At 47.9% G+C, this 25,402-nt stretch overlaps 1 protein-coding gene across 4 annotated transcripts in view; it reads left to right on the forward strand.

The window, feature by feature from the left end:
- MIB2 (MIB E3 ubiquitin protein ligase 2) overlaps nt 1-25,402 on the forward strand; it is a 725,636-nt gene that overhangs the window by 674,948 nt on the left and 25,286 nt on the right. For all 4 annotated transcript variants that reach the window (XM_069610141.1, XM_069610142.1, XM_069610144.1 and 1 more), the window contains one exon: nt 14,794-14,859. In XM_069610141.1, coding sequence (XP_069466242.1) covers nt 14,794-14,859 — 66 coding nt within the window. The remainder of the gene's footprint in view (nt 1-14,793; nt 14,860-25,402) is intronic.

The raw sequence follows: 25,402 nt of genomic DNA on the forward strand, positions 1-25,402 counted from the left end.
ACGATGTTCTACATCCGGAAGCAGGGCGGAACCAGATCCCCTGCCCTATCTAAGGAAGCCCAGGATCTGTGGCATTTGGCCGTCGCCCAAGGGTTGTTTCTGGTGCCTCTCCATCTAGCAGGAATAAAAAACACGATCGCCGACTCACTCAGCAGAGAGCTGCGCTCGTGCCACGAGTAGGAACTACGCCATGATCAAGTGGATCGACTCTTCCGACGAAGGGGCGAACCCCAAATCGATCTCTTCGCGACGAATTCCAAGTGCCGGAGGTTCGCCAGCAGGTTCCCCCAGCCGAGGAGCATGGGCGATGCTTTCTCGTTCCCTCCGCTGCCGTTGCTGCTCCGGCTCATCAACCAGCTCAAGAGGTCCAGGTGCAGGATGATTCTCGTCGCACCGGCGTGGCCGAGACAGATCTGGTTCCCGGACCATCTGGACTTGTCAACGTCCACACCAGTCAAGCTGCCGACGGACGCAGATCTTCTCTCCAAAGAAGGAGGCGCCATTCTTCACCACAACCCGGAGTCGCTGAACTTGCAGGCCTGGCTCCTGCAGCACTAGAGTTTGGAGGGTACGACATCCCGGCCAACTGCAGAGAGGTTCTTGCAAAGGCTAGGGCTTCCTCAACTCTCAAGTGCTACGGACATAAATGGAAGAGGTTCTCTGTCTGGTGCCGTGCACAGAAGATTAACCCTCTGCGGATTACGGCCCCTCAAGTATTGCCGTACCTACTGTCATTGGCCAAGGCTGGACTAGCTCACGCTTCCATCAAGATACATCTGGTCGCCATCTCACGATACACCAGAAACTATGGGACGGGCGTCCTTGTGGTCTCATCGACTGGTGAAGGAATTTATGAAAGGATTGTTCCGATCATTCCCGCCGGTGAAGGCCCCTGCCCCGTGGGAGCTCAACGTGGTACTGACCAGGCTCATGGGGGGCCCCATTTGAGCCTATGCATTCGGCACCGTTGAAGTTTCTGTCATGGAAGACCGCGCTTCACGTGGCCATCACCTCCGCACGACGAGTGGGAGAGATCCAGGCCCTATCTTGCAAGCCGCCATACTTGACGTTTCACGACACAAGGGTGGTGCTGAGGACGCACCCCTCCTTCAAGGTGCCGTCGGACTTCCACCTCAACGAACCCTTGGTGTTGCCAGTTTTTTTCCCCCGTCTCCTTCGTCGCTGGCTGAAAGGACTCTGCACTCGCTGGACGTAGCTAGAGCGCTGAAGTTCTACGTGGACCGCATGAACAGTTTTCGGAAGACATCACAGCTGTTTGTTAACTTTGGGACTGTGAATCAAGGGAAGGCTCTCTCGAAGACTTCCATTTCCAGATGGCTCTCTGGCTGCATCATGCACTGTCAACGGTTGGCAAACCGACTGCTGCCCGGCAGTCTGAGAGCCCATTCGACCAGAGCGATCGCGGCTACCACAGCGTTCCTGTCTGGTGTGCCCCTGCTGGACATCTGCAGGGCTGCGACGTGGAGGTCGACGCACACCTTCACAAGATTCTACTGCGTCGATCGGGACTCCAGGGAGGAGTCCAGGGTCGGCCAAGCAGTGCTGCGCAACCTGTTCACCTAAGGTGAGCCTGGTGAGGAGGTAAGAATTGCTTAATGTTGAGTTTTGGATGTAATGCTTAATGTTGAGCCTTTGCCACCTCCCGTGGTTGTGCATGTGTGTACTGCTATGTATTCTTTTATTCATGAGCATGTGAATCCATGCCATACCCCATGCTGGAGAAGGAGCAAGTTACTTACCAGTAACTGTTGTTCTCCAGCATGGGTCTGGCATGGATTCACATGCAAACCCTCCCACCTACCCCTCTGCGGCTCTTCACTTGGTCATACTGCCACTTGGCGTGCTACCAAATCTGAGGATGGCTGCCAGAGGCGGGGCTTAGGGAGAGGGCAGTCATTGGCTGGGGGCAGTATGACCCAGAGATCAGTGATTGGTTACTACTAAGAAAGACAGATCAGAAACTAAACTGATACTGATTTTTTCTTTACCGAGGATTCCCACCCTGACGACGGGGAATATTCATGAGCATGTGAATCCATGCCAGACCCATGCTGGGTAAGTAACTTGTTCCTTACAAAAAATTCATAATATGAAGCATAATCATATTTTCATAATAAAAAACATCATGAATAAGCAGATCAGTAACAATACTTAAAATCTCTAAGTCTCTAAAGACATAGATAAAGCTGCCTCAATAATTTTCACTAAGCGTACTGTCGCAATAATTATGGAATTACATGAACCCCACATACATCTTGCCCAAATTAATTCCCTTCCGAATTCAGTATAAGTAGAGCTAAAGGAGGTAATAGTTTTTACTCTTTCTGCTTCAAAATAAGGACATACAAGAAAGAGGTGTTTTAAGGTTTCTATATATTCCACCTTTTTGCAAAATCTACAGGTGATACCATAGGAGTTGTCAATATTACCAAACCAATGTTTAGTTCTCACTTTCGTATATAAAAGATCTAGACGAAAGCGCAAATGTGAAGTCCGGATGTCAACACTGGGACACAAGACAAGATATTGCAAGCAAGGTTTTTGCTTGTGTCTAAATAGCGCATATTCTGTATACGTAGAATATGACGCTATTTGTGAAGAAGTTGCAGCCCAGTCATTCAAAAATATACGATTGTGTGCTAAGCTTAGTTTCGGTTGCAAATCCTCTGGGAGGATATTAATGCTAGATAGTATAGTAAGTATACGCTTATGTACTCTAGGTGTTGTGGACTGCACGTAGACCATCTACGAGATCCTTCTATGCGTGCAGGTGAAGATTTGAGGCATGGTGCACGGAACCTGAGAATGCCCCTATCTCTTGCCCCACCACTACAGTGATGGAGTTCCTTCTGTCACTGGCCACGGCAGGCCTTCAGGTGACCACAGTCAAAGGGTATTTGTCTGTGTTCAAGAGGTCCCCGGATCAAGGTTCATTTTTTACGATCCCAGTTATGACCCAATTGCTGAAAGGCCTTGTGAACAAGTTCCCGCAGACTCACTTTGTTGTCCCAGATTGGGATCTAAACCTGGTGTTGACATACTTGATGGCAGCTCCCTTTATGCCCACGCACTCCTGTTCTTTGCAGCTGCTCACTCTGAAGACCGTCTTCTTGTTTGCGATTACGTCTGCTAGGCAGATCAGTGAATTTCAGGCCCTTTGCAAACTCCCATATTTTGGGAAAAGGTTTCGCTTGAAGACCGGGGTTTCTGCCAAAAGTGGTATCTGAGTTTGACACAAACCATAGACCTACCAGTCTTTTATCCTCCACTGCACTCTTCCAAGGAAGAGGAGCGTTTACATCGATAGGATACCAAGAGGTCCTTCTGTTTTTCTGCTGCAAGGATGTCAGAGTTTCAAAAATCTGATCAGCTCTTTGTGTCCTACTTACTCTCTGGCCCAGAAAGGCATGGCTGTAACCAAGCAAACGCTATCCCGGTGGATTATCGTGTGCATTGCAGAATGCTATCAGTCAGCAAGTAGGGAACTGCCTTCTGGCATTAAGGGGGGTTCCTGTATCAACGTCCTTGCACAGGGGGGGGGGTGGGGAATGTTCTCGTTGGGAATATTTGGCATGCGGTAACGTGGTCCTCGCTCCATACGTTTACCAGATACTACAGTCTGGACGTCGCCCATTGGGTTGACATGCGTTTCTGCAGGGCTTTGCTGCAAAATCTGTTACTGTGAACTTTTCTGCTTGCCTCCATTTTTCCTGCTTGGGCAATCTATCAGATTAGGAATCTGCCAGAGAAATGCAATCCATTGAAGGAGAAATTACTTACTGCAATGTTCCTTCTATGGATTTGTCTCCCACAGATTCCACATCTCCCCTCCCATCCATCCCCGCTCAGATATCTTCGTGATTGGGCACCTGGTGGTGATCCTGGAATTACCGTTTTCTGTCTTCAAGCCTCATGTTCTCTCAATCTTAAACTAAAAACATTGGGATGTTTGTTGTTGTTAACCTCTTAGTGGCTGTTCTCTCACTGTTTTTCTCTGCAGCGGTCGAGCTTGGGGGCCGTGGGGGAAACAAACTCAGGTATGGGGCAAAGTGACGTGGTATATATAGGACACCCGAACAAGACGGATTGATTATCGACGGCCGAGTCGATGTCCACTGCGCCCCCCTGTCGAAGATCTTTTCTGAGCATCAGAGATGGATGACGATATCTATCGGATGAGGAATCTGCGTGGAAGAACCTACATAAAGAGTATTACGGTAAGTCATTTCTCCATTTGGCATCTTGGCTCCTAGTCATAGTTTGGCCATTTAAACTTACTTCAAAGATGTATGAACATCCTTAGAGAAGCACACACGCCTAACACAAGACATTGTTATTTCAACCTGTGGAAATGCTTTAACTGGTCTAAAGCTTGAGACATCAATCATATTGATTGTTCTCCTTTTCACATAGTTTCTTGCATACTTGTTAGTCTCGTGGTTAGTTTTTAACTGGTTCTATGTGATTTTATCAAAAACAATTGGTCGAGAGATATTTCATTGGTTTGCCGCAAATATATGCAGGGGAAAACCCCCCACAGCACCCCCATAACCCTTCCACAATAGTTATTAACCAAAACCCACCCCCAAATATATTTGCAGCAAGAATCGTTAAAAAGAAATTAGATTAATTCTCCCTCTACCTATTCGGCTGTGGCAACACCTCTTGTTACCTTTAACTCCTGTAGAGAAGCAGGCGTGTACGTCATTGATAGAATCCGCCCCCTCACCTCAGACCTATTGGATGAAGGACAGGAAACACTGTGTATGACACCAGGTATCCTTCGAATACTGCATGAAGTGTACAAGAGGCAATATGCACACCACCATATTGAATGTACCCTCGAACTGAAAGGGTAGTAGGAGATTGGCATGAACCACTGAACTTCGAAGAGCTGTAAAGGAAATCTGACAGCTGCAAAGGATGTCATGAATCGAAGACAACACACTGAAATGATAAGCAATTACTCAAAGAATAAAAATGTAACTGAAGTAACAAGAGAAACATGTAACCGAATACAAAAATCATGTGTACTAAAGGAATAAGTTGTAATGGGCGAAGTAATATACATACGTAGAAACGCAAGGTAGATGGGTACTATAGAAGCGTGCCGCAGAACAAAATGTAAATTGAATAAAGCAGCCATGATGAAAAGATGACGCCGGACTCGTGTTGAAACCAGTCAAGCTACCTCAGAGAAAGACCTGGGCTGCTGGCTCGGCAGATGCTGGAAAAATAATTTTGTGTCACGAACAAAGAATATCTATTGGCCTGGGGTCAAGGATGCCACATACAGGAATAATTGCAAGGAACAAAGGGAGTTAAGAGGATAAGCCATGTATGAAAGACCCATTTCTCTTAGTTTTAGCAAAGAAGAAAACATCTGCAAGTGCCAAGTATTGGACAATCAGAATCAGAAAGCCTATGAAAGGTAGAGCAACCAAGTCTCCAGAAGCCAAGAGGAGTAATGACACCCAGCGTAATTTAAATAGCACTAAATAAAAGGTCGACATTGGCAAAATCATGGTCTCCTCACACGTGATTCAGAACTCGAAAGCAAGGCATATTCATTAAGCTCCAGAAGAAAATAATGGTGTACCTACACTCCCTTGAAAGTTCCAGGGCAGAGAACAGTCTGCAAGGTCAAAAGCACGGACAGTCGATCGCTTCGACCATTAAGCCACATGCGGTGTCGAAGGGAAGATCAGAAAAATCCCTGTCCTCTGGGCCATCATGTTTGCCACATAACAGGCTCCCAAAACAGACATCAAAGTCTGTTCCCGACACCAGGAATAAACCAGACAAACCCTTGGGTAACGGCAAACGTGCATCTTAAGATGCTTCCACTGCCCTTTCCAATAGCTCTAAAATGAGGGAGCTTATTAAAAATGTCCCAGACACTCAAGTCCAAGGCGTCGAAAAAAATGTAAAATCTTCGACAAACCTACTCTCTAAATCCCCTATTTTAAAGTTTAAAGAGCCCTCTCTCTAGTGGCACCCTTTCAGGGGTCATGCAGCACAACAACCCTCTGCATCGGAGAGTATTTGTACCCCTGTACCCACAGATCTTCCAAGCTCCACCCAATGGACCGCTGAAAGATTCGACAAAATAATGCGAGGAATGGCATGTTTTGTAGACTTCTTTGATCATCAACCGTCCAACCTCCAAGGGCCCTCACAAGGGGAGGCAGCTAAAGACCAACCTGCTGCCAAATAAACGCAACCAGACACTGCCCAGCTAAGCACTTCGCAGGGCATGTCCCAGGATCTATTTTACATTGACACTTCAGGCTCTCAAGATCCTGGTTCACTAGCAGACCAAGGGGACCTATATGACACAGACCAGTATTATGACGACGATGTCTACATCATACAATCTCTGGGTCATCATGACCCAACCCGTGGTTGACGCCCCTGTGGATAATCAGCTGCAGTATAATGAGCACCTCCTAAAGGCTGCCGAACATTTAAAGATCGATACCCGCGAAGCACAAGTGGACAAGGATTTTGTAGAAGACATCCTTGGAGAGGAGGTCTGCAGCACAGTTTATACCACTGCTGCAGTCCATCCATAGGCGCATTCAGCCTTTTCTACTCATCCCCAACCTTAGTGCCATGCATGGTTAAGACAATCAGGCTTTAAGCTGGAAACACAAGCCACCCAACTCAATATGCCAATGGAACAAAATGCCTTATTTGGAAAGGCAGTCGAGGATGCACTGGAAAGTGCTAAAGATGAGAACGACACCCTTAAGTCCCTGGGACAGCTAACTAACAAACATTTTGTGCAAAGAGGCACGTTTTCACCAGTAGGAGGTTGCATTTGTCAATTTACCCATGAATGGGGGGTGCGGTCTTGTTAGACAAGGGGGTACTTTCCACTGTGGCGGGAGGCTATTGCATAGAACTCGTACAGAGACCATCCAACCACCTGCCGAGACAGAGACAAACAACGCAGGACGAACAATGCATTTTGCTTGAAAAGGTCAGAGCACTGCTGGGAAAGGATGCTATAGAGATCGTCCCGGCAAACCAGATGAACAAGGGTCTATTCAGCGTACTTCCTTGTGCCAAAGAAATACCTTACAGTGCGCCCTGTTCTAGACCGGAGTCCTGCAAACACACGTTAGGCCACAAAAGTTCTGCATGACAACGCTACAAGAAGTAATCACTCTGCTAAAACAAGGGGACTACATGCTGTCGGGTCTGGGTTATTGGGAGAAATGGTGTTTTTAAGATTTCTGAGGTTTAGGGGCCTTTTTAATTAAGTTTTGTTAAGATGTCTCCTTTTTGTGGATGGGTCCTTAACTATTTTATCTGTAGAGTAAAGGTTCCACCAGCCACCTTGGCGGTGATGTATCCAGCTGCTTATTGGATAGGAAGGACAGAGCAGCAGCTGCATGGTCTATTATGGAGACCTAGGAGATGAACTGGTATTTCCAACTGCCTTTCATCGGCCTTCCTCTAGAAGGAAGTCCTGTGCTTTGGAGCTTCACTTGGAGGCCAGGTTACAAGAAATAAGTACAGTCAGGATTTGGGAGATTCCACGAAAGTAACAGCATGGGACAAGACAAGCGGAGACATTGGTGGGAGCACTGCGATCTGGTTCATTTTTTGAGACTCTTGCTGTAATTTCTGTTAAAACGGGGAAAAAATAATAATTTAGGTGTTTAGTTAAGTTAAAGTAAACCGCTGCATTTTGAGGTTTAAAAGTTTAAATAAGGAAGTTTATGGAGTCAAACTCGGACATTCATTTTGTTTGAGGCTGCAGTTCTGAATCCTTCTGCGTATGAACTCTGCTCTGAAAGAAATGTTTTTCTCAAAAGAAAGTCAGAGCGTTTTCAGTGTGCAGTGTTCATTGAAAACCAACGTTTACCTGATGTGCGCATGAATTCTAGCTTAGTGTTTTGAAAGATATGCTGTGTATTCAAACAATGGTCCAATCCACTTGTGTGCGCGCTAGGATAGTCGAAAGTAGCGTTTATCCGAAGTGCCATGAACTCTGGGGTAGTGGAGATGAGAAGGCAGGGGGAGTCGCCACAGCACTGGCCTGCCCCCACAGGACCTATTAGGCCACAGTGGGCAGCCATTCATGTCCAAGAGGGAAAAGAAGAGGCGCTGGTGAAATAGTTATACATGGAATTAGAAGTGGGTGGGGGGGTATCTGGTATCCTTTGATGTTGTTGATGTTATGAAAATGCTAATAAAAAGTGTTTAAAAAAACCTCTGGGTAGTGTTTCATTGTGAACGTGAAACAAGTTAAGGAAAGTCTGAGACCCTTGTGTGCGCTGCACCAGAGAAGGGTTTCTACACGCAAGAGTCTAGTGGCCAGCGTCTTCATTTTTGAACTTCAAGCTTCAAGATTCATAATTTCTAATGGTTTTTCGTTGAAAAAACCTCCCAGCTCTTCGAGGAGGCTAAACAGGTACCGATTGTGAATTGGGAAGGGAAGTGGTTCAGAGTAAAAGTACTAAAGTAACCATTTTAGTTTTCTCGTCCTCTGCAGATTCTCAGACTTCCAGTTTGAAGACAGAAATTTGTTTTTTATTTTCTCCACTTCCCCTTTCCCTCAGGGTTGTTGGGATTTCTGCTGTAAGTTATGTAAGCAGTTGACCAAACACTTTAGAGGGTCTGTGGGGTTCAGCAGCTCCTGCAGCCCTGGAATCTACAGGACCAGATACATGGCAACATATTTCAATGTTCCCAGCGCACAGAAAATTCCGGCACTTCAAAATAGCAAATCAACACTACCAATTCACGGTGCTCCCCTTCGGCATTGCCTCAGCTCCAATGGTATTCACCAAGGTATTGGTGGTAGTGGCCGCGCACTTACGCAGACAATCAATCCCAGTGTACCCTTACCTGGACGACTGACTGATAACCGGGGAATTCCCTCAAATTTGCCAGTAGAATACCCAAAGAACAATTAACCTTGTGTTCCAATTGGGGTTTTCAATCAATGAGAAAAAATCAAGCCTCGTTCCAAGCAGTTTCTAGGAGCTATCATAAATACGAGAGGGGTTAGTCTCATACTGCTGCAAATACTGCATTATCTTGCTGGTCGTCAAATAACCGTATGCAAAGCAATGTGCCTGCTAGGGATGATGGCTTCATGCATTTATATAGTACCACATGCACGGTTGCGCATGCGCCCAATGCAGGAGTAGGTTAGCAAAACAATGGGCTCAGGCAAGCGGTTAGTGGGACGATCTAGTGGTTGTTTCGTTAACCCTAGTACAAGCACTTTGCTGGTGGTCAAAGGAAACTGTGTTAAAGGGAAAACCCTTTCACAATCCTCCAATCTAAGTGATACTTGGACGCCTCACTCTCCGAATGGGGAGCCCATTACCTTCACCACACAGCGCATGGCCTGTGGACACAGATCACAGCCCAGAACCACATCAACCTTTTAAAATTTACCAGCGGTACTCAAAGCCCTACAAGCTTTCCAGATGCATCTAACAGGCCATACTGCGCAAGTCCTCACAAATCGCACCACAGCCATGTTCTACATAAACAAGCAAGGAGGCACACAATCTCCAAGTCTGTCCAGGCTATCCTCAAAAATGTGGAAGTGGACTCTCAGGTGGAACATGTTCCTAGTGCCTCAATACGTTCCAGTGGAACCCGATCCTCTGGCAGAAATTCTCTACCCCAGGAACACAAGTTGCAACTCAACAGGGGAATTCTAGACAAGGTCATCTCCCTCTGGGGTATCGCATCCAGGTTTCCCCAACCCAGAACCTAGAGGAACGACCTGTGGATGAGCTGGTCAGGGAAATTTGCTTACGCTTTTCCACCAACACCACTCCTGAGCAGCATAGTGCTCCTGTGTGCCCTCGGGAGCAAACTCTGTGGCGTCTACGTGTATTGTGTTGTTGAGGGCGTCTCTATGGTCTCCAGGGGGCACACAAGACACGCTGATAGGAGCCAGTGTGTGCTAGATCTGCATACCAATTAACACTAGCAGGCTGAAACATACGCCACTCACGAGTGAAAATTCCATCTTGCACGAGTGAAAGTCACACGCGGAGAAGCCAACACTGGAATCCAGCCTCCTGCAATTGCTGGTTGACCCCACCCTTCGCTGGTACAAACCTGTCTAAAAGGCTTACGGGAAGCTTAGGTGTCCCCTGGATAAACACCATTGATCTACAGGCGGAAGCAATACCATAGTTTTGGTCCTGACAAAGATTATCATAGCTACCTGTATCGTCGAAACCGGTTGACCCCATCAGGCATGAGCTTGCTCATGCAGAAGATGTCCATGAATAAAACATAAGGACACAAAAACATTTTTTTAGTGCTTGAGGGCCATTCTAGCTTCTAGCTTGTAATGCTCCGATAACCAAGCATTTTGTAGCCTTTTTCAGAATAAGGTTCTAAGTCATCGACATATCCTCTAAATTACTGGTGATTAAAACGTGGACTGAAAGACCACTAATGAGGATAGGACATTGATAATTTGATAGACATTAACATATGGCATTACTGTCACCTTACAGTGGTTATGGTTATTGACTAACCTGACATTTTACCAGATATTATGTATGAATGAAGGCTGATTAGGGACACTCTGTCACCTATCCCTCTTAGATAGGCGATGCAACACTCGATGCCCAGGGAAAGATTCTGGCAAACAGGGACAGGGTGTTCTTCCTAAAAGGGTGAGATATTTTTGAGTGTAGAGAAATGTTATTAGAAGACTGAATCGTCCAGCTTAGAAGTTTGTCCTCCATGATCTCAAATACATCGGCATGACGGCCAGGCCCATCAAGAAAAGAATACAGGAACACCAAAAAGGACACAAGGAGAATGATCTGGTCTGGACAATTGTAGAAATGGTGACCGTTCCACCCAGCGGTGGAGACATACACTCCCTCCTACTCAAAAGGGAACATGGGTGGATTTTCGCCATTATAACTGACCAACAAGGAATTAATGAGCTGATATACTGGCTACTATACTCCCCACCAGCTAGCATGTCATATGACTGCAACAGAAACCATGTGGGTCTATCCCTATTAAGGGGAATTGCACCATATACTTGATGGTCATTAGGAAACCCTGTACCACTGCGAGATCACTGGATTCCCTAAACAGTCCCGTAGGAATATGCACCCTTGGTCCTCCTGTTACTGTCACTTTCCATAGGATCAGTAACCGCATTCTAGTACAATCCTAAATTGTGTGAATTACTGTTTGAGACAACATTACCCAGATCGTGGCATGTGCTGATGTTTCACCCTGTTGCAGGCTTTGTCAACATTAGAAAAACAAAATACATATAGCCTGTTCAGTGTCACAGGTGATTGTGGGTTAGTACCATTGTGTAGATCCTTGCTTCAATTATGCCAATTGTTATTTCAGTTTTTATTTGGCACCCTATAATAGGGTGTTGGCATCCTGATCAGCTTTGTAATCTGGCTTCTGGATGGCGGTGCTTAGGAAACTGACCACCCGTAACAAGAAGAACTGTATACAATTGGAACGCAGTACGTGGACAACTGCCCCAACACTTAAGCAACCCTGAGATTTTCACTTGTCTCTTTACAGGCAAAATTATTAATTGCGCAATGGCCCAAACGTATATATTTAAGTCTTCTGCTATAAATAATGCAAACTGTCTATTCAAAAAACTTGTATTATTGGGATACATATGCTTGCAACTAATGATATGTAAAGCACTCTGAATGCTAAATATAATTAACCAAGGATTCCAACACCCTAATGTCATTTCTGTGCAATACAGTCATAACTATCAGCCCTTCGTAGCCTCTGTATTTTAAAAAGGTTCAGGAAGCGATTATTTACTGGCTCAGTTTAAGATAGCCTCTGTCATAGACAGCAGTTTGCATGGATAATACATTAATCCTTAGCCCCTTCTAAGATGGCGGCCTGGCTACAACATTACATGCGATAGGATCTGACTGTATACATTTGCCAATCCTGTGCATTACCGTCACAATTATCAGCCTTCATAGCCTTAGTTCTATCAGGGATTAATTAGTAATTTATTACTGTCTCAGGTAAAGGTAACCTCTGTCACACACAGCAGCTTGTGTGGACAATACATTAATCCAAAGTCCCTTCCAAGATGGCGGCTCAGATTGAACTTTACCCATAACACCTGTATGCATGCCATAGCGCTCAAGACCAGTAACCATGGATACAGCAAAAACATTAAGGCACGTCTAATCCCATTCCACCGGTAACTTGCGTTCATCTGTGACATCCTTGCAAGCAAACTAGAAATCTGCTGGAAAAAGGTAAGCACACAGCAGTATGGCACGAGAAACAATCATGCAACAGCAATAATGTATTGACAAGCCGTTCCATGAAGACTGCACTTGCGAGCAATTGCATATGCATGCCAAGCTAGAAATGCAAAGCGTTAGGAAGGTTACAGAGCTACGGCTAGAACTGGCCCATCTCGGGATTCCCTCCACTACCTTTGAAGTAACCAGTTGAGGTAACTTGACTAGGGCAACATATCCGTAAGCGGATAAGCACAATCTCCACAGTAAAATGCCATATGGAATCTTAATCATTACTGGCATGTCTCAACTTGATTAAAGCTTGGAACAGTAGTTGGTTGCTGTGCCTTTGCTGGATGGTAATTGTCTCCTTCTGACCGTTCTAGCTTTAACATTAACTGCCCAGAATGCATGTATTGTGAATAGTTGGGCCACAACATGTAACATGCCAACATACTATAAAATACATAACAATGAGGAAATATCTATGATAAACGTCCCCCCTCCCAACCCCTGCGAAATGTGGAGTTTGTTGTATACACCATGACACAAACAAAGGTCTAAATGTAGCACATTCCATTGCTTCCTCTCCTGGTGCTCCTCAACAAAGCGATTAGTGCGACTTGCCTCATTCAACATATCTGCTTTCCTGCACCTTAGTCACAATAGTGACCTATAAGTACCTCCTCCATACATGTGTATGCTCCAAATGTTGCACACATACTTTACAGGGTGTAAACTAATTGGATGCTAGTTTAACACAACTAGTAGGGACACTGTCCCCTTTGGTTCTTTACGGGGTCAGTCTGAATGTCTTCCTAAACCAGTTTGAGGTGAGACTGTTCCATTGTTACAGCTGTATATTGGATACATAGTTTGAGTAGCCAATACATTTGTAGCCACGTCCTAGAAGCCAATAAGCCTTGCAAACTAATTACAAAGACAGTCCTGAAGAAAGTGGCACTAACCACTCAGACCATTAAAACTGTTTAACACACGTGGAGATGGCAGGAAGGTCCCTACTGCACACCACGTCATAGCCACAGGGAGATCAAGAAACCTCAGTATCTACCCCCTGGCCTAGCCTTCATAGCATGATGGTTTTAGTTGTTTAGTCAGATCTAACTTTTTTATTGGGGTTCATTCACCCTCAGTAGTGGCCAAAAAGTAATTCTTTGCCTCAATACTGTTCGGGAATTAGCTTCAACCCCTATTTTAACTTTCTTAAGAAGTGAGGTCTTTGCTTTGTGCTCATTACCGTGATCACACCACGAGTATGTACCAACAGTATAGTGCCAGGGCCATCGGTCAATCAAGTATCACTGAATAATAGAAAAAAAGAGTTGAAATACCAGTAAACTGTTTCCTTCTTATTCTAGCCACTATTAGACAGGCGTCACACCAGCGCAGACTAGTGCCCAAGATGGGTAGGGACAGATAGAACCTTCTCTTTCCTATTTATGTCTTGTTGTTTCTCTGCTTAATGACATGCAAAGAGTCTAAATCCATGGACAGCTAAGAAAGCTAGTACTGCCTTCTAGATGTGTGATGGGATGTCAGCGACTTTGTCTTCTTACCTCCTTTTTTCGTGTTACTAAATAGCGCTTTGGCATAACCCATACCCCTCATGGTATTTTAGGCTAGTGCTAGACTGTTGGTATCTCCATTCAGTGTAACTTGAGAGTTGCAGTCGGGACCCTGACATAACCATCCCAGCGAGAAAGATGACCAATTAGAGGTTCTATTTAAAAGCCTCCAGGTTGAAAGGGATTCCCTTGCACCCACTGGAATAAGGTACACTACCACGTACAACACCAGTGCCAGTCTGTTTCAGGATACTCACTCAGAGCATAAGGGCATCTTGGCGGTAGCCCCCACCTTTTGAGTCTAAAAGTATCAAGCACGTCCTAAGTGAGATCTAGATATAGCTCTGAGGCAATATTCTACCTTAAAGTATGCAATGCAATTATTACAACTCCTAATCGTGCATGCTGATTTCCGGGGCTGTAAATATGTTCTGCTATGCAAAGTCTCACTTGCATAAAAGGCTCTTGGTAACGATCTACAAATATTTCGCGATTGATGCACCTTCTGCTTCTGTCTGTACCTAGAAAAGAGAAACATCAATAGCAGTGATCTATTTAAGTCATTATTTCTGGAGCACATTTAATCTACCCCAAACTAAACGATTGACTCTTCAAGGATGTTCAGTCGCACCCCCTCTGACGACCATGAAACCATGAAAAATGACTTGTGTAAAATCAAATTGTGCCTACGCTTAGCCATTTAAAACAAAAAGTCGAACAGTGCAGTCCCCCTAAGACATGCTTATATGCCCCTCATGTCCCCTATGCCCTTTATCCCTGAGAGTGCACTGGAAGAGTTTTAAAAACATTTTTCTTTCTTTTTTTACCTCAGGAATACTCTTGCTTCCCTGTGTTGTTTATGTAAAATATGTTGCTGTTTTCCTGGATAACTCTCAGCTTAACCTTGTCCCTTCTACTCTTCTTTCTAGAATGTTCCAGGCGGATGAAGAAATGTATCAAGTGCCAGGTCTCCATCACCAAAAAACTAAAGCAAGGTGGTTATGGGATTTTTTCTTTTCTGTGATGGGCATGGTTTGCAAGTTTTACAACTTTGTTACACCTAGTTACCTGTATTCTGTTTAATTTGACCAGGCTTACCTCTGATACATAGCGTAGAAAGGTTGAATCACTGTATGCAATAATTCCCTGCCCTGGACCCTTCCTTGCACAAGTGTTGAAATTCTTCCATAGCCATGTCTCTCTCCTCTACCTCCAATATGTTTTCCCTTTCCTCTGTTGGCAAACTGAAGACTGGCTTAACACTGTTAAGGCAATTGTTGTGCCACTGACCTTAATGGGGACTAACAACCTGAAAAAAAGAAGAGCCAAACCTCTCATAAAGGTAAGTAACATAGACCGAGCGGCAAGGCTTAACTCAGGTAAGTAGGGGTAGCAGGCTGACCCAAGGTAAAATGAGCCCCCACATTTATTTCTAGAAAATACAACACACTTAAACACTGAAAAATAAATAATTTAATAATGTTTCACATAGGGAACTCTATCCGGTCAAATAAGTACTTAAGACAGTATTCTAAAATGCATGCTATGCCAACAAAATATGTATAAAGGACTCTCCTAACCCCACTGCCAATATGTATGCCCACTATCTCAGATAGGCACTCAACATAAATTAACGGAGGGGGTAGGCAGAACAAGACAACCACACAGTTTAGCAAAGCATGTAAAATCCCCTAAGGGCTATACATGGAGAGTCCTGTAGACACCACCCACCATTATTATAAATGGGAGGTCATTCACCAGGGGTCAGGGCCTAATATACATGGGTAAGGGGTAGGCAGAAAAGGAAACCAGACATTTTTAACCTAGAGGTAAAATAGTCCTTACAGTACCTAGAGTACAGATTCATTAAGAGGCGCCCTTCTCAATGTCAGATCATTAGGTGCCCATGCCACTGATATACATGACCTCATTTTGGAACACAATTTAGACTTCCTAGCGCTAACTGAGACCTGGCTCCATGCAGCATCAGGCCCACTAATCACACTAGCACTTCCACCCAATTACACACAGTTCAGATCAGATCGTCAAGAGACCACAGGAAGTGGAGTAGCCATCATAGCTAAATCCTCCCTCCAATTTAGAGAATGCACCACAGAAAGACTAGCAGGCTACAAACTCCTCACCCTCAAGCTCACCACCAACCCCAAAACCACCCTTAACTGTCTAATAGTATACAGAGTACCCAGTTCCACCAATCATCCAAACTTAGAACTATCTCTGTTCATCGCTCCTATACTTAAACCCACCACTAAATTTATACTCTTAAGAGATATCAATTTAGGATTTAATGACCCAACTGACATCAAAGCCTCTGTCTTCCACAATGCCTTCCTTGAAATGCAATTCAAACAAATGGTCCCCCTTCCCACACATTCTAAAGGCCGGATCCTGGATTGGATCCTGACACTAAATTCCACATTACTTATAGGAGACATCATAGAAATGACCTGGACTAATCACTGATTCATCAGATTTGATATCCTATTATGTCAAGACCCCTCTCCACCTGCCACAATGCTCTACCCACATTAATGCGGGACTCTAGGAAATTAACCCAAGAAAGCCTAACGCCAATACTGACCAAACTCATCAATAGGCAGCAACCGACAGACTGCAACCCTGAGGCCATCTCTCTGCACTACCACTCCTGCCTAAAGACAGCCATAGATCAAATAGCTCCGCTCAAGCCTAAACAACCAAAGCCCAAAAGAAGCAAAACCTGGTTTAATGATAACCTTAGAGAACTCCGAAAAATGAAAAGAGCACAAGAACACCTATACAGAAAAAATCCCTCTAGCGACAACAAAAACGAAGTACAGCGCATCTCTAAACTATACAAGGATGAAGTATACACCCAGAAAGCAAATTCTTTAAACATGCGCATCACTGGGGGGCGTGGCCAGGAGCGCCAGCAATGCAGCTGCTTCCTTGATGGCCTCCGCCCAGAGCCCGCGGCCACCAGCTACAATTTGATGGTTTCGGACCGGATCGCGCTGTTGCGCGGATCAATGGCTTCCTGAAGTCTCAGAGCACCTGATGTGAGCCGATGAGGCCCCGTTTCCCCCTGCTAGCCCCTGAACCGGCAGTGCCTCACTTTCGCGCCGAGACGCGGCCGGCACATCCAAGATGGTGGACGAGACAAGCCCCTCTCCGTGACAAGGAGCGAGCGGGAATCCATCCCTGCCCTGTCCCAGACGCCGAAGTGGAGTCCTGAAGCAGCCAGAGGCAGCGGCTGCGACGGCGCTGCATGGGAGTCCGGGCCACTGACTCATGGAAGAGCGAGTGCGGCGGGTGGTGTGTGGCCTCCTTCCCGCCCCTGGGATCTCTGAGAGAGGCGGCTGGGGTCCTCAGGCCCTGGAGGAGGTGAGAGCGCAGCGGCGGGGCTCTGGGGGGTGCTGGCATCCCGTGGCCGCTTGAAGCGGTTGCGGCCACTTCGCCTCCGGGCTGTGCATTGCTGGGTCTCCCTTCACATCTTCCAGGGGTGCCCCGGCCCACCGACCCTTGTCCTGTGCACAGCCTGGGGCCCCGCACCAGCGACAGCAGCCGCCCTAGGCCCCCCTCCTGCTGCCCCCTGGATTCAACAAGAATCTCCTGGTTCCGCCGCCTGAGGCGCTGAACTGGCGATTACAGCGCCACTGGGATCCTAAGCCTCTGAGATCACTATCCTCGCAGCACCCCGCCACCCAGTGGCTTCCTGGGGCGCCCCTGCCCATCAGTCCTCGCTGCCCCTTGAGTGTCCTGGACCTCCATCCCTACGACAGTGGGGCCTCTCCTGCCAGTGATCGATGCCTCGGGTTCGCCCTTGGGACCCCAGTTTACTGCCAACTGATGGCTTCGGAGCCTCTAACACTTTGGGTATCCCCTGCGGAATAGCTGACGGGAGTCACCCCCAAGACCGCCGCCCCAGGAGGTTCGGACCCATAATGTCGAAACAGCCTAAAGCAACCAAGTCCTCGGACATCTCCGCCATGCTGCTGGCAGCAGACAAGACGAAGCAGTCAGCCCCTTCCCCGAAACTAGCCCCACAGAATGCCCCCGAAGAACAGGGAAAGCTAGCCACTAGAGATGACATCCAGGCCTTCATGCAGGACATCGAAGCCGAATTCTGGACTTGCATGACTGAACTGTCTACGCGGATGGATCAAACGGACCACCGACTCACAGAAGCGGAGCAGAGACTGGGAGAGGTGGAGGACCTAACCCAGAGCCACAATGCCACGTTAATCAAGCTGAGACGCGACCTCCAGGTGTTACAGAACAGGAATGAGGTACTCGAGTTTAAACAGGAGGATCTGGAAAACAGGGCTCGAAGAAATAACCTGCGTATCCGAGGGGTCCTGTCATCGGTCCCAGACAAAGAATTACCAGAGTACATGGGCAACTTCTTCCAAGCCCTCCTTCCACACATGGACAAATCCCAGTTCATCCTAGACCGCACTCATAGATTGCGCCCAAGACGTGGAGCGGACTCTGACGGTCCTCCAGATGTAATCACCAGAGTCCATTTCTACACCACCAAAGAGGCCATCTCGGTAATAAGCCGTACTAAGGATGAGCTTTCGTTCATGAGCACTGAACTTCAGATCTTCCAAGACCTCTCGCTGATGACCCTGCAGAAAAGAAGAGCCCTGAAGCCCTTAACAGAGTTCCTGCAGTCCCAGCAAATACGCGATCAATGGTTGTTCTCGTCCACGCTTCAATTCACGTTCCAAGGCGTTCAGCGTAAAATAAGTCATCTGGAGGATGCGGAGTCCATTTTGCACGCTAACTCTCTGGAGTCCTCAACGGCCCATAGTCCCCTACGTCCCTCAGGAGAGGCGGAGCAATCACCCCAGAAACAGCAACAGCAACCCTGGTCCAAAGCTCAGACGCCGGAAAGTAAAGTAACCCTACCACGCACAGCAATCATGAAATTTCCAATTCGATAAACTCAAGAAAACGTCAGAGACGCCGCGGGCCCCGAGCGGCCCATGCCCCACTCCAAGGAGTATGTCACCGATCCACCCTTGGAGACGAACCCAATTATGCGGTTTGATCCTGGCCCTGTTGGCTGGGAGTACAGTTATGGCCCCGTTGGCCGTGGATGGGACCGTGTTGGAAATTCCGGCCCCCCACCCGAGTTTGCCCTCCCGTTGGAGGATAAATAAAACACAGCCACAGGAACCCCATGCTGAGTTTAAGTCTCTAGATGATGACTGAGAACTGCCGTCCCTCCCGCTCAGACCAGCTCCCTCCACCTGGAAAGGCCCAGGAGGCCCCACCGCCCACCAGAAACTGAAATTCCTGACAATGAATATCAGGGGCCTCAACGCCCCACAGAAGAGGAAAGCGATCCTGAGGCGCTTACAGAATGACGAGGCCTCAGTTATCTTCCTCCAAGAGACCCATGTGCTCCCGACCGACTTCACGCAGCTACACGACCGGCAATTCCTGCTGCAATTCCTTGCATCGAATGGAACAAAGAAGGGTGGCACGGCGATTGTTTGCCAGGGGCCTCAGACCACAAATCCTAGACTCGATGCTCTGCCCGGATGGCCGCTTCGTGGCGATCAAATGCCGAATCTTCGGCCAACTCTACACGCTGATCTCGGTGTACACTCCTAACGAGGGGCAGGAGGAATTCTATTCAAGCCTAGAAAATACCCTCCCGCCATTTGCGGAAGGCCAAACTATCATCAGGGGAGATTTCAACTGAGTCCCTGACCCATTGACAGACAGGTCACACCCCCCGGCTCGTAGAGACTTTGGCCTGGCAACAGCGATTCCCAAGCTATTCAGAACTTTGGAGGTAGTTGACACTTGGAGAGTCCTCCATCCCGAGGAACGGGACTACTCATTTCATTCTTACGTACATAGAACGTACTCGCGCATCAACCTCCTCCTGGCTTCCCCTCAGGTTCTAGCATTCACAGACGAGGTTTCCATTGGGCCGAGAATCCTCACAGACCATGGCCCAATAATCCTAACGCTCAGAGCCCACGATCCTGACCCGGCCCCGCGACGCAGATGGTCCCTCTATGACCCTATTTTAGGCGATATGGCAACCAGAGACGTGGTGGGCAAAGCTATTAAGGAGTTCTTCGAAGTAAACCGGAACGAAGATACCTCTCCAGCGAACACATGGGACGCAATGAAGGCAGTGGTGAGAGGGGTCTTGATCTCCCGAGGTGCAGCCTACCATAAACGAAGGCAACAGTTCCATCGTGAAATGGAGGACAAGGTGCAAGAGGCGGAGACAGCATGTAAAGCTAAAAATTGGTCCCCACAAACTTAAAGAGTCTTGCAGACAGCCCGGAAGAAGTTGGAGGCCCACTATGCAGAGGATACCGCTCAGCTTCTAGCCAAAACAAAGCAAAGCTACTATGCCAGAGGTAACGAAGCTAACAAATTCCTTGTGGACAAGCTAGCGAGAGTCAAGAGAAGGAACACGATTATAGGCCTGCGAGACCCCCAGAACATAGTGCAGTTAGCTGACCGGGATAAATTGCGGGTTGCAGAAGCTCACCTCACAGAGACCATATCAGCTACCCCGAGATCCAAGGAGGAACAACAGGCCTACCTGCAGAAAGCTGCCGTACCTCACATCACCACCGCAAGAAGAGAAGAGCTGGAGGCCCCGATCACCAGCGATGAGGTGGACGAGGCTATTAAAAGCCTGAAATCAAGGGCCCCGGGCCCGGATGGGTTCTCGCCTCGATTCTTCAAAATTTTCTGGTACCAGCTGTTGGCCCCCATGGCGACACTCTTTAATTCCTTCGCGACCTCAGGCTCTATCACGGCATCAATGCAACAATCAATTACGATGCCAGCTCTCAAGCCAGGAAAAGACCCTAGAGACATCACAGCATATAGACCTATTTCGCTATTAAACCTGGATGTAAACATTTACTCGAAGGTCCTGGCGAACCGCCTGGCGAAGATTCTCCCGGACATCATCGACCCAGAACAGACAGGCTTTGTGATGAATAGAGCAACCGCGGATAATACCCATAGGGCGCTTAATCTGATCGAAATAGCCAGGCGACACTTGCTAAAGCTGGCCCTACTAGCCTTGGATGCAACCAAGGCGTTTGATAAAGTAGATTGGTTGTTCCTCCTTCTCGCCCTGGAATCCTTCCATCTTGGACCGCTCTTGTCGAAGCTCATCCTAGCGAATTATCAAGCTCCAAATACTCTCCTCCGAATGAATGGCCTATTATCCAGCTTGATCCCCGTAACATGCGGCACAAGGCAGGGTTGTCCTCTCTCCCATCTGCTCTTTGCTCTGGTGATGGAGCCTCTGGCCCTGCGGATCCGTCGTAACCCCATAATTAAAGGCCTCCAAGTAGGCCCTACCCAACATAAAATTGCGCTATATGCCGACAATGTGATGTTGACCATAACAGACACCTCCCAGTCGTTGAGGGCCGCCCTGGCGGAAATCCACAGTTTTGGCAGGGTCTCTGGATTCTCCATAAACTTTACGAAAGCAGCAGCCTTGGGAATAGGCCTGGATCGGGCGGACAAGGAGTCCTTCGGAACCCATTTCCTGATTCCATTAAGCAATAAATCTATCCCCTACCTGGGAGTCCAGATCCCTGCTCGCCCCGAAGACACCTACCGGATAAACTTCCCGACCCTGTTTAAGACCCTGGAGAATGATTTGGATCGCTGGTTCTCACAGGAAATTTCGCTGATAGGTCGCATTGCGGCCTGTAAGATGAATCTCCTACCGCGGTTCCTCTACGCCTGCTCTGCCCTCCCCACCATCATTCCCGCCCCCGCTGCAACGGTTACAGAGGAAGATCTTTAGCTTCATCTGGAGGGGGAAAAAGTCACGCATCCCGCGGAGCACCATGATGTGCACCCCAACCCAGGGAGGTTTAGGGGTCCCTGATCTGCAAAGGTACCAGATGGCGGCGCAGATAGCTCATACTCGAGCCTGGACCATCGCGTCAGGGCGGCCCAAATGGATGGAAGTAGAACAATCCCGATTACCCCTTCCCTTTTCCTGCTGCACCTGCCAGCCTCATTGCGACGAACATGGCCATCTCTCCTATCGTCGACCAAACAAACACTAAAGGCAAGGGATTGGGCACGCAAAGATAGAGGCATCCCAAGAGACTTAAGCCCTACCGTCCCAGTGTTGTACAACCCAGCCTTCTCCCCGGGGACCACACCCTCAAACTTTAAAAACTGGATCACCGGGGGCCTCAGCTATTCGAAAGCTCCCAGCCTCTGACGTTCGCCCAATGTAAGAGCTCTTTTAGCCTGACTGAGACTGATCGATTCTCTTATATCCAAATCAGACACTTGTGTTCGCAACCCCAGATCCGCACTGCAACCACTCGAGATCTAGATGCCCTCGAACTAACGGCCGCTGATCCACGAGCCGAGGGCGAATTTCCACACTACACAAACTATTGCAGACAAATCTGCTTGCAGCCAAAGCAACTTATATGGCGCAGTGGGAAACGGACCTAGGACATGCGATTCCAGACCAGTTGTGGTCCGACATCTGGGCACGTACGCAATCGTCCTCCTTCTGCGTGACCAACCGAGAATGTGCACATAAACTACTGCTCAGATGGTATTACCCTCCCCTGTGACTACATCGCTTCAACCAGTCCTTGAACCTGCTATGCTGGCGCCGTTGCGGCATGGAGGACACCTACCTGCATATGTGGTGGTCATGCCCAGTGGTGGCAAACTTCTGGTCCCAGTGTATAGCCACCATTGCAGACATTACTCAGATCACGTTACCGTTGGAACTAGAACCAATCCTACTGGGGACCCCTATCCCAGGCATATACCCGAGATCTGGCAGGCGGGCGACTCTCATAACGCAACTGCTCCTAGCTGCGAAAATCACGGTTGCCCGAACATGGAAATCCCCAGAGGGCCCCCTAATGATCCTGTGGTGGCTGAAGCTTTGGGACATCTTCATTGCTGAAAAAATAATGGCCGCAAATAGAGGCCACCTCCACTGCTTCACAAACATTTGGTCGCCAGTGATAGACTATTACCAGCGCTTTCCAGCCCTAACATACAAACCTCGCTTGGTGGTAAATGCCCAAAGGGCTGAGGACAGGGACCTGGCTCAATCAGTGGAGGAACAAGACCTGAGGGGCAGTCAGAACGGGTGGGGTGGGACGGAAACTTAGGAGATGATTAAGATGACTTGAAATGTACTAAATGTTGAAAGACTGTAATGTTTTCCTGTGCGCTGCCTGAAAAATAAACAAGTAAAAAAAAAAACATGCGCATCACTAATGCTGCTTCAAATAGTATTCTCCATCATTAAGGAACTAGAAACCCCTATCCCATCTCCGAGTCTAGCCAAAGTTAACAAAGAATAGTGCACCAACATTCAGGAGGCGCTAGCCTGCAAAATAACCACCTTGCAAAATACAATCAATACACAAAAAGAAATACTAGCCACCACTGTAAGGTCAGCTGCCCTCCCCACAGTCGACACCAACTCGAACACTCCCGAATTCCACTTCACCATGGTCACCACAGAGCAAATACTAAAAACTATAGCCTCATTAAAACATTCTAATTGCAAAGGAGACTCATTCCCTGCGAAACTAGTTAAGGAGTGTGCCCCCACTCTAGCAACTACCATCACCAATTTTGTCAATGCTTCCTTTAATTCCAATAGCATCCCTCCTAACATCAAAGAAGCCTGGGTCACCCCACTCCTCAAAAAACCCACCCTGGATCCCTCCATCCCCACCAATTACCGTCCCATCACCACTGCCCCTTTCCTCCTCAAAATCATAGACAAGATCGCATACTCTCAAGTACAAGCCCACCTCGAAAATAACGATTTGCTAGGAGAAAGACAGTCTGACATTTGCCCAGGCCATAGCAACGAGATAGCACTACTAGACCTAAAAAAATCAAAGGGACACGATTAGGAAATCAGGTCAACTATGCATACTGCTACTACTTGATTTATCTGCATCATTTGATTTAGTAGACCATCAAAAACTCTGCCAAACGCTTGCAAGAAATTTCAGTTTTTCCAAGGATGCCACTACCTGGATCAACTCATTCCTTTCGGACCGCACCTCCAGAGTTACCATATGTGACGTAGCAGCAGACCCTATTTCAGTCCCGCTTGGAGTTCTGCAAGGCTCTTGCCTTTCCCCAACACTATATAATGCATACACCAAATTGCTCTTTGCAGCATTAGATGCAATGGGAGTAATTTGTACAAACTTTGCTGACGATACACAAATACTCATTCTCCAGCATGGGGTCTGGCATGGATTCACATGCTCATGAATATTCCCCGTCGTCAGGCTGGGAATCCTTGGTAAAGAAAAAATCAGTATCAGTTTCGTTTCTGATCTGTCTTTCGTAGTAGTAACCAATCACTGATATCTGCGTCATACTGACCACAGCCAATGACTGCCCTCTACCTAAGCCCCGCCTCTGGCAGCCATCTTCAGATTTTTACCGCACGTTCAAGTGTTGGGATCCTCGTGCTATTGCTCTCGAGCGTTAGTGCTATTTTTTCACGTTTTTTCTCAAAAAACTTGTATTTTTCGGTCAAAAGAGCCTCAAGCTCCACCGTTTCTTCATCCGATCAACGGGGACCCGTGTCGGATTCGTCTACGCCCCTCAAGGGTGAAGATTTCGTCGAGCCACGCTTTTGGAGGACTCCAGAAGTTTCTCAGGCCCATCTCGAACATGGCCCAGGAGAAGGGAAGCTCGACGCCCGGAAAACTGTTCAGGGTCTGCCCTGGATGCCAGCTTCAGAATGTCTTTAAGGAGGACGAACACTCCCTTTGCCTTTACTGCCTACATGAGGACAAGACGCACGTGGAGAAGGACTGTGCGTTTTGCGGCAATATGTCAGAGCGGACCATGAAGGACCGCCATCAACGTCTCGCCAACTGGCTGGAAGGGAAGAGCCCGTCAGGCGAGAAGAAGAAGAAGTCCGAGCGGTCTTCTAAGACTTTTGAGGACGCCCCGGTGACGGGGGTCCAACACAAGGCCAAGCACCGCGAGTCCGCTGGCACCGGGAGCGCCAAACGGTTGGGCTCTACGGGCGCCAGGCAGGGCGCATCCTCCCCGGCACCATCAACAACGAGCCAACTCTCTGGTTCGGGTAAGAGGAAGGCCGAGCACCCGGCGAAGCTCCTGGAGAGACCCTGGTCGAGCTCGAAGGCCCCATCGGAGGGGGAGCGAGGCAGTGACCCTCCCCCCAAGGAGAAGGCGGTGAGCGCACCTAAGGTGGTGAAAGCCTTAATCCATCCAGCCAAGGCCTCTATCGAGACAGTCGCGGCGGCCCTGGCTCAGCCTGTGGAGGCTACACCAGTGGTGGCGACCTCGGGGCTCAGAGTCTCCCTGCCACCGCGGAGGGAGTCCTCTTTTATGCCCATCGACAGGACCCCCGTGAAACCTCCAACGGAGAAGAAAAAGGGGGGGGGGGCAGGAGGTCGTCGTGGATTCGGCCTCAACCTCTGAGGAAGAGCTGATCGAAGTCTTAAGCCACGGCGTTGGCGTGGAAGAAGACCAGCCCGT

The sequence above is a fragment of the Ambystoma mexicanum genome, chromosome 8 (genome assembly GCF_040938575.1).
Source record: "Ambystoma mexicanum isolate Mex_15411 chromosome 8, UKY_AmexF1_1, whole genome shotgun sequence".
In the NCBI taxonomy this organism is placed as follows: domain Eukaryota; kingdom Metazoa; phylum Chordata; class Amphibia; order Caudata; family Ambystomatidae; genus Ambystoma; species Ambystoma mexicanum.